Source organism: Coenobita brevimanus, chromosome 96, assembly GCF_032717465.1.
Source record: "Coenobita brevimanus isolate Jiangsu-jjx chromosome 96, ASM3271746v2, whole genome shotgun sequence".
Lineage (NCBI taxonomy): Eukaryota > Metazoa > Arthropoda > Malacostraca > Decapoda > Coenobitidae > Coenobita > Coenobita brevimanus.
Window position 1 is genome coordinate 20,152,628 of NC_137049.1, and position 10,766 is coordinate 20,163,393.

The window sequence follows — 10,766 nt, forward strand, 5'->3', positions numbered from 1 at the left end:
TCCTCCCATGCACGCAAATCCTCCCACACTTCTTGGGAACCGTGAACAAACCAGCAATTATACTATTTTTGGAGCTGTTACTAAGTTAGACAAATTTCCTACCAAGCTAAGCTTATCAACTGTACAATAACAATGTGTGTCTGTGAGTGTAAAGGGCAAGGGTGTCAGGGAATAAACAAGGCCACCAGAACATCACACACACACACACACACACACACACACACACACACACACACACACACACACACACACACACACACTAAAATATCATACCCATCGACACACATCACCACAACATATAACACTAGTTGCTACACACACACACACACACACACACACACACACACACACACACACACACACACACACACACACACACACACACAGGCCTAAAACCTCCTATTATCTCCGTCTTGCAAGGTGACAGTATTCCTACCCACTGACAACAAGGCCACTCATCTCTACAAGCCTATCTCGCTAACGGACTGCTTTTTGCGCCAACTTTGAAGGGCATCTCTCTCAGTAGAAAAAAAACATCGCTTGGGGTTGGCCTTAATAAAGTAGTTAACAGTACCATAATAAATAATAAAGTACGGTAGTTAACGGCACCATAACAAAAAATAAAGTAGTAAACGGTATTTCCCTGACAATACTATAAAGCTTAATGACACTAGCGAAATAAAATCGTTTGACACTACATGAAAATTTTGTTTACGTAAAAAAAGGTTATGATGTTTGCGATAAGATAATAGGTCAGGGTCCGAGATAAGCTTCCGGGATTACAACATCGTTATCGGTAATATTAAACTGAATAATAAATAACACCCAAATAAGTAAATGCTTAAATAAATAACATAGGTAAATTAACGAATAAAACTTGTTCATATTCGGTAGCTACTGAGTTTCGCTGAACACTGAATAACTTTTTTTTTTAGCCTGTGCTGATCTTGGGCTAACAGTTCCATAACAGGTTAGTTGGTGTAAAGTTCATCATCATCATCATCATCATCATCATCATCTTCTTCTTCTTCTTCTTCATCTTCTTCATCATCATCATCATCATCAACATCTTCTTCTTCTTCGTCATCATCATCATCATCATCATGACAACCCCTAGTACCACTTAAAACGAAGTGAATTTATTATTTACACACACACACACACACACACACACACACACACACACACAAGTACCTGGAGAGGGTGAGTCAGGAAAATCATTGCACATACCAGCTGTTACCACACACACACACACACACACACACACACACACACACACACACACACAAGTACCTGAAGAGGATGAGTCGGGAAAATCACTACACACATCCGGTGTTATGGCGGAGACGGAACTCTGTCTTACACTGCGCATGTCTCACTTCCTTTGCTTTGTTCCAGCTTCCCCCCCCCCCACACAAGAACATCATAACCACAACGTATAACACTAGTAGCTACCCTTAAACACACACACACACACACACACACACACACTAGATCATAACCACAACATATAGCACTAGTAGCTACCCTTAAACACACACACACACACACACACACACACACACACACACTAGAACATCATAACCACAACATATAGCATTAGTAGCTACCCTTAAACACACACACACACACACACACACACACACACTAGAACATCATAACCACAACATATAGCACTAGTAGCTACCCTTAAACACACACACACACACACACACACACACACACACACACACACACACACACACACGCAAACTGAACCCCTACCGCACAATGACGTATTACTGGAAAAACTTGTAAATGGAGGTATGGATGATTTTGCTAACTCCAGACGATTTCATTCAGCCCAGTGAGACTTTTAGCAATAGGGGTTTGGTATATCATTCATCAACCCCTTTATTAATAGAGGTCCGTCCTAACTTGAATATAATCGTCAGGAGAGGGCTGAATAAAATCGTCAGTTGGTAAGAAGTATACTCTAAGAAGTACCACACGCCTATATAACCGTAGTAGGTGGGACTCAGGTAGTGGATCTGCTTCTGGACAGCCTCTTGCACCATTTAGAACAACGTCTTGCACCATTAACAACGTCTTGCACCATTAAAAACTGCCTCTTGCACCTTTAGGGCAACCTCTCTCACCACTAACATGTACCGCAGGCCTATATGACCGTACTAAATGGGCCTCAGGTAACGGAGCCGCTGCTAAACCACCTCTTGCACCTCTTACTCTGTCGCACCGTGACGTCATTCAGTAGGTCACAATGGAGAAAGAGAAAGTCGCCAGACATTTTTTTTTTTTCCTTTTTTTAAAGCACAGTAAAGGATTTCTCTTAACCCAGTGAGCCCGAGGACTCTCTGTCTCTCTCCAATATATAATTTTTGCCAATTCCTATCGATTTTTATTCAGCTAGGGATTAATTTTTCCAGCAGTAGAGATTAAACCTAACTTCACTAAATTGTTTCAGTATTTATTTATTTATTTATTTATTTATTATTGTTCAAGGTACGGTATAGTTCAAAATTCTAAGCCCTGTTTGAAAATTGGTTTTTTGCCTATAATTATCTGCTTTAAAAAAACGAGAAAAAAAAATTCCATTCAGCGATCAGAGTAATTATTTCGAGGCTGTCGGTAATAACGGTACTAATAACACCTAATTAAGCCAGGTCACCTTAGGCCAGAATCGTTGATAGTCTGTGTCAATGCACCAGTCCTGAATGGCACCTGAATGTTAGAGAGAGAGAGAGAGAGAGAGAGAGAGAGAGGAAGACATGGTTGTATCTAATTCCTTTGAAGAGTTCGTAATCCCACTTCCTCAGCGATTTATTTTCCGTAGGGCACCTTAAAATCTTTCTGTAATCAATGCTGTACCTTCCTGATACCGACATAGTTTATACCAGTAACGCACAACAAGATGTAACCGATGTAACAGGCAGAATAAATAGCTTAGAATTGGTGTTACGAAAGCTCCAAGGGCAAGTAGAAATACGGGCCTTGTTGTGTAGGCGAGAGGGAACTGAGATAGATATAAACCCAGAGGATGCAGAGGTGTGTGGTACGTGTTAGGACTTGAAAAGGTGTGATGGGGAGTGGTGGAGACTTATAAATTTTTTTAAACACAAGGAAGGAGGAACCAAAGGCTAGAAACCCGCAAGATTGTTCCAAGAAAAAATAAAAACAAAATAACAGAGTCAAATTCAATCTCCGGTCATTTCGGCAAGATTGTTCGCTCCATGAAAAATTAAAAACAAAATAGCAGAGAGCCAGCTTCAAGAACCGTTCATTTCGAGATGCCTGGACACACTGAGTTAAAAGACTGAGTTGTAGGTAAGTTTGTGTAAATAACAAAGGTGATTGGAGAGCTTGGAAGGAAATATTTAAAAAAAATACAGTATATACCGGGCCACCAGTAAGAAAAAAAAAAAATGGCAGGGGGGGTGAGAATTGATGCCGATACAATAGCTAGATCCAAAGAAAAACAATTCTCAGGAGGGAAACATTATGTGAAAACTCAGCCTTTGGTTCTTTATTTCTGCACTGATATTGCGATACATCCGTATTATACACTTATTATATATCCGGTTTATATATCCCACAGCATATATAAAACTTATCAGCCAGACTCATACTATTCCGAGACCCTGTTCAAAAACACTCCTGAGGCTCGTTACTAATATCCTAACCCGTATTCCACACTTGTCATAACCACTTGATTTTGTTGCAAGGAAAATCTGTTGCAGTAAAGGAGTTTATGAAGGCTTTATCTAACCCCTCAAGCTCAGATAAATAATAGTCGTGCCGCATTATCGTACTGAAGGGACTGGTGTGTCCAGGTATTGTACCAGATATAAATCCTTTCCTTGTACGATATTATTCGGTGTTAGAAATCTGAGTGAAACTGACGTGGACTGCCCTTGCCGGGAAAACTCATTGCAAGAGAAAGAGAGAGAGAGAGAGAGGTGGGTTGGAAAATCACACCTGGCTGTCATTTCACCTATTACCGTACCCTTCACTGCCTACCTCAGTCATTCACCACAAAACACCCTCACCCACGCATTCCACATATCACCCTCATACTTCTTTACACACTCTCATATTCCACACACACCTTCACATTCCACTACACACTTCCATATTCCACAACCCATCTCACATCGCAGACAGACGCATGCTCTTCACTTACCGTCCTCTTCCTCATTTTCTGCTACATTCATACTCTCGCACTCCACACTTCACCGCCACCCTACAATTCACACACACACACACACACACACACACACACCATCCTCCATCACCCACCTCACTATCGCAGCCAGACGCATCTTCCTCACTTGTCCTCCTCCTCCTCCTCCTCTTCCTCTAACGGTCTAAAAGAGAACTGTTTCTGTAGCGATCTGGTCCTCGACTGAATCGCTCGGGCAATGTTTGAGCTAACGGAGCCTGAGGGAGTTCCTGTTGGCTCCTGTTCTTCCGTCGGGGTGCTGTGGGGTTGCTGTGGGGACATGCCGTTTTGCTGCGGGGTGCAGTGAGGAGGTTGTGGCGCTGAGTGGGATTGCTCCGTTGGGGTAGGGTATGGAGGGGAGAAGGGGGTTTGCTGTGAGGTGTTAGTGGATTGCTGTGTGGTGGTGTAGGGTTGCTGTGGGGAGGTGTAGGGTTGCTGTGGGGTGCTCTCCTGTCCCCCCACCCCCTCCAGTTCGTAATACGGGGGCGGATCAATGTCGGAGTACGGTGGGGGCGGTGGATCCTGAACGGTGTTGCTGCTGTGGCACGTGCTGGGGGTTTCATTCACTACATCGACGTACGCGGGAGGTGGATCGAGCGAGGCGTCATGCACATTTTCCTGATTTTCTTGACTTTCGTCCACCGGTCTGCTCCGTATCACCGTCACCGTCGTCACGCGCTGCACCACACTCTTCCCTCGACACAAACAGAATCTCAGACACATGCTTAGTGAAAAGGCGAGCACCCCGATGAAGATAGGCACAGCGTTTTCCTCCCCCTGTCCTCTGTATTCAAAAGTGTCTTGGTCCCCTGTGTGGTCTGGGGGAAGGTGTGCCTCTCTAAGAACATCTGGGGGGTCGATGGCGTCCAAGATGGACTGTGGGATGGATGGGCCGGACGGAAAAAGCGGTGGCGGTGTTGGTGGCAGCGGTGGTGGTAATGTGTGCAGGAAGAAAGGTAGATCTACACCTCTCAGTTTTCCACCTACCACAGGGTCACTTTCCAATGACCCACCACTCGAAGATTCACCTGCCGAAGATCCGTCTCCCAAAGATCCACCTTCTGAAGACCCGTCTCTAGATCTGCCTCCCACAGATCCATCTGCAGAGGATTCACCATCTCCTGACGATCCGCTTCTAGATTCACCTTCAGTAGATCCATCTCCCATTGATCCAACGCCTAAGAATCCATGTGGCACAGACTGTCCTATCACCGTGGGCAAGGCTAAGGTCTGGGCACACGACAACAGAGGATCTCTGTCGTGTTGGGCCTTAGGGCATCCCATCCTGCCATCCTTCACCAGAAAGTCGACGTGAGAGGGGTAGCAGGGGAAGGCCAGGTCTCCCTTACCCTCGAATAACGACGCCATTGTCTGGATCTCGGTGACAATGGTTTTATTTAGCGATAGACTGTGCTGGCGGGAACCGATTCTCAAAAACAAACCCACCCATTTGCAAGGCACGACACCGATTTCGTACCACAGGTCTCGTCTGCGCCGCCCCGCCGCCGTGATCACTGTAGTATTAGTTGCTGTGAGTTCGCTTATGTCTATATTGTATGTGTAAACTTCATTAAGAGGATCCATATCGAGATCTAGCAGCTTATATACCTCTCTGCAGTGGGGCTCATCCCTCAGGCGCACTTTGATCTGCACCTGATCCGAGTCTGATTTGAAATACCCAATCCCTGGGTTGGCAATCCGCATCTTGCCTGACGAAACCGCGCAGGATTGCAGGGAGGAGGCGAGATGCACAACGGCACACAGCAACAACACCACCACCACCATCCCCAGCTGCTGTGGTGTAAAGCTCACTCTAGACACACCCGCCATTGTGCACATTCTCAGTCTACCGCCGGAGATGAAGTTCACCTCAACACGCCCTCGGAGTCGCCACAACCCGTCCGCAGGTAAAGGTGTACGTGCATGGCCCCTTCGATAATACTACGTATTTGCACTCAGCGGCGGTGACCACCAGACTACTCCCTACGGTTGCCAAATCCAACGCCGCAGATATCGCTAAACATGCTCAAAAACAACTAGAATGTTGCTAAGTGCAAAAGCTCCCCAGAAAATCAGTAGAGAAAAGTGCAGTCTCCTTGTTGCCGCCAATTACTTAAGAAATTCTTGAACATAGCTAGAGATCTTATAGTATGACTTTAATCCTTGCTGCTCAGTAGAAGTTAATGTCTCCATTTCTAGCGGAGAAAAAAGAAAGCTGTCTTGGCAACAGATCATTCCTGAATCCCGACTTGACTCACAGCTGCCAGGGGGGTCAAGTTGTCGCATACTGCCTGAAAGTGGGCGAGCTCAACACGTTACTCCTCACGCCAGTAACATCGTATGTGCTGTAAATTTCATACCTGCAGTCGGTTTGGTTGTCTTTTGAGTTAGACGAGCCATTGTTGACTTGATACTGCGTAGGAACAGTGATGCAATACAAACCGCGGCATCCCTATTCATGACGTCATGAACGAGAAACACTTGCTTTGTGACGTTCGGAGGTCGTAGATGCCTTCGGCACTACATTTTTTTTCATGCCATAAGCTCCATATAGAGCAGGTTAAAAACAAGGATGCTAGCAAGGAAATCTGAATAACGAAGTTTTAAAACTGATTATTTCCTGCGAACTGAAATGTAGCCGAGGGATGAACTGGGATTAACACGTACGTAAACAAGGAAAATGTTTGAGACCACAGACCAGTGGATGGCCCACACTGAGCTCTATGCTATACAGCTTAGTGATGGCCCATAGCCGACTCCCATCCTCCATGTTACCACTCTCACTCCTGAGAGAACGACAACGCGCTATGATTCTGAGGTTCATTCTATCTATCTGTCTATTGCCAGACGCCTTAATTCTGTAAAGAGTGGCCACAAACAAATCGCCTCCATGTCGCCCTGTTCCCCGCCATTTCACTGCCCTCCTCCCACCTCACACCCCTCTCTCTCATATACCTCTCCACTTCATCCCTTCATTTCATCCTTGGCCTCCCCCTCCCTCTCCACCCCTCCACCTCACTCACATACACTCTCCTTGTCTGTCTCTCACTCTCCATCCTCTCCGCATGGCCAAACCACCTCAGTGTGTTTCTCCTAACGCTTCCTATCTCATCCACATCCACGCCACAACGCTCCTTCACTTCTTCATTTGTCAGTCTGTCTCTCCATGTGACTCCACATGCTTCTCTCAAATAACTCATTTTCACTGCTCTCACTCGTGACTTCTGTCCCTCCAACAAGGTCCAGGCTTCACTTCCATAAGTTAGAGTTGGTATCACAATATTGTCATGTAGTAACTTTTTCACTTCCATGCACACTTCCCTGTTTCTTATCACTGCTTTCAAGGATCCACCAACCTTTCTTCCTTGTTGTACCCTTCCAAGCACTTCAACCTCTCAACTTCCATCCTTACTTATCACACTACCCAAGAATTCACATTTTCCATTTCCTCTTCATTCACCCTCACTGTACAGTACAGTCACTGACTTCACTTCTCTCGAAGACCTTAACTTTACTCTTCCCTACATTCACCTTTAGATTCCGTTTCATACACACTCTCCCAAACTCATCCACCAAGCCTTGCAGCTCCCCTTCGTCTTCACTTAACAACACAGTATCATTAGCAAACAATAGTACAGAGAGTTTCCAAACACTGCCCTCTCTCACTAAGGCCGCTCCAACATCCAGTGCCCTACCTTGTTTCTCTTTTATAACCCCATCCATACACAGATTGAACAACCATGGAGACATGACACATCCTTGTCTTAATCCAGCCTTCAGATAGAAAAATTCATTCAGTTCACTATCCACACGCACCCTCATACGTACTCTTCACGGCCTTCAACAACTTCCCATCAACTCCATATATTCTTAATACTTTCCACAGTCCTTGTCTGTCCACTCTGTCATATGCTTTCTCCAAATCCATGAAGGCCGCATACAACTTCTTTCCCTTCTCTAGAAACTTTTCCATAAAAATCTAATAATGAATATCTGATCTACACAACCTCTTCCCTTTCTGAAACCTCCCTGTTCTTCTCCAACTAATTCCTCTGTTATTTCCCTAACTCTGTCAATAAGTATCCAACCATATACCGTACTTTTCTCATTACACTAAGTAGACAAATGCCCCTATGATTACCACCCACTTCTTTTTCCCCTTTTCCTTTGTACAAGGGAATAATTATACCTGACTTACAATCCTCCGGGAATCTATCTTCCTCCCAGGCCAACCTGCACATCTTCCACATCCATTCTACTACTGTCTCTTCCCCATGTTTCAGCATTTCACCACACACTCCATCAATTTTGGGCTTTCCCCATTTTAACTTTCTTCATTGCTTCCACAGCTTCCATCCTACTGATTTCCCTCTCTCTCCCAGCCATTCCCCAGCCACTTATACTAGCATTACCGGTACTTCATTCTCTATGTTCAACAGTTTCTTAAAGTTTTCTCTCCATCTGCTCACTTTTTCTCCCTTCTCCACTAGTAATCTACCATTTTTATCTTTCACTCCCCGACTGACTTTTTTGGGGACCCTGTCTAACTCTCATTTCATGAAATAACTGATTTCACAGTTTGCCTGTAACACATATAATATATATATATATATATATATATATATATATATATATATATATAGATAGATAGATATATAGATATATAGATAGATAGATAGATATATAAAATGTTGTAGGAACGTGGATCCAAATTCTCAGTTGTTAGGGAGATACAGTTACTGATGACCAGCTGTACAGGCGTGTTCTTTGGGAATCTCATCTTCAAGAGCAGTAAAATGACCGAAGTCGTTATGAACAGCGTCATTAATTTCTTTCTGCCAAACGTTTCGACATTTTATGTCGTTTACAGTTATTAAAACCTAAGAGAAAAAATAATTATATAAGTATGGTACGGTCAAAGTTGCAAGTCAAAATCTAAAGTCGTCCTCTCCTTGTGACCTCGATCTTTAACCATTTATTTTAGGATCTGGTCAATTAGGCCATGGGCTACCTTGCAACACATGCAATATATCTTGTCAAATAGCACAAAACTGTTCGATGTCTCAAGGCCGGAACTATACCCACGGCCGCCATGTGAATAGTTAAAAAAGACACGGTAAAAGGAAGTCCATTTCTGTCTCTGGTAGCTGGAATGTGTTACTTAGTTCTGCTTACCCGATTCAGTGTATTCATTCCTGCTGCTATTGTTTATTCACTTTAACGTGCCTCAAAATTTTCATCCTTTGAGAGGCTTATATCACGTAGCTCAGAGGCAGAAAAAGTGAAGACTGTGGCTCTGCATTCTTTCTGTACCACTTCTTCGTGACTAGCATCATATTTTAGTAATTATTATAACAGCTTTCAAGATTGAGGGATGACAATTTTAAGCCAAGGCAAAGGGAACAAAGTATAGCAATATCAAGCACACAACAAAAAAAGTGTATGAAGGAGGTATAATCAGTCGTTTGGGGATGAATGAAAAAATGTGTAAGGCAGGACACTTAAGAGAACGGTAGGCGAACTTTACTTATGGATATGTGGAAATAAATGCCCTTACGTATTCTAGTCGGTTAAGAAAGTCCCTAACACCTTTTCCTAAACGATTTATTTTGCTTATTAGACCTTATTGCCCCATTCCCAGTTATATAAATCCTCCCAACATCGTCATACTGTGCATAAAAATATACAAAACGCTATTAACGACCCCAACACCTTTTCGTAAGTGATTTGTTTTGCTTATTACATCCCATTTCCCTAGCGTGTGTTATATAAATCCTTCTTTTTAAAAATACTCTGCATAGATAACGTACAGAGGGATGTTAACAACCAAGATCCAAAACTTAATCGCTGAGGCAGAGGTGCTAGGGTTTCTCTACGCGAGGAGAATATGGGTTAGAGGGCAAGGCGGGTTATCAGTCCCTGGTGTTAGCGATATAGCCGATGTCCCTATCTGACGGAACTGGAAAATTCTCACCACCTGAATCTTACGCCGTGGTTGCGTTAAATTCGACGAGCCTTCGTTATGGGGTGGGAATGAGTCTCCTTGGTTACTAGTCAGATTTCTCCTCCAGTCTGACTACACCCGGCCATCACCCAAGTTGAGGTGTTCCGGATTTTTGCCAGGTAAAAATAATGCGGCTATGGTAAGGCCTGAATTATTAGTGGGATGGGAGATTGGAGAGGGACGCCTTCATGTGCTGGCACCGATATAGCCAGGTCGCTCGACTGCCTGGTTATGCAAACGTCCCTTATCCACTTTCCCATCTGTGGAAGAAGGAAGGTGAACTGCAGGTCAACTTAAGCCTGCTGAGCCCACCACGTAGTGATTTATCTTGCATATTACTCGTTGACAATATCCTATGTGTTATTTGTTCCGTTTTAATATCGACATTGTTTGAACCAGTAACGTATAAGACGATATACTGAGGTGTAAATCGCGAAGGAAGAGATGTTACGAAAGACGATACACGTTTTTGGCTCTTAGCATAGCATACTGTGAGCCGTCTTGTTGTTGGCACTGGCTTCGTAGCACCACTTCCAAAGCGAC

General features: G+C 44.0%; 1 protein-coding gene across 1 annotated transcript; it reads right to left on the reverse strand.

Annotated features, from left to right (window-relative positions):
* Nucleotides 1–4,072: 4,072 nt before the first annotated feature.
* On the reverse strand, nucleotides 4,073–6,178 carry LOC145413364 (uncharacterized). Its single transcript, XM_080283042.1, has one exon. The coding sequence runs from the start codon at nucleotides 6,047–6,049 to the stop codon at nucleotides 4,325–4,327; it is 1,725 nt and encodes a 574-aa protein (XP_080139168.1). The 5' UTR covers nucleotides 6,050–6,178; the 3' UTR covers nucleotides 4,073–4,324.
* Between the last annotated feature and the right edge of the window lie 4,588 nt (nucleotides 6,179–10,766).

Excerpts from the sequence above, each read along its gene's own strand:
- LOC145413364 (XM_080283042.1), bottom strand. The coding sequence starts at position 6,049 with ATGGCGGGTGTGTCTAGAGTGAGCTTTACACCACAGCAGCTGGGGATG.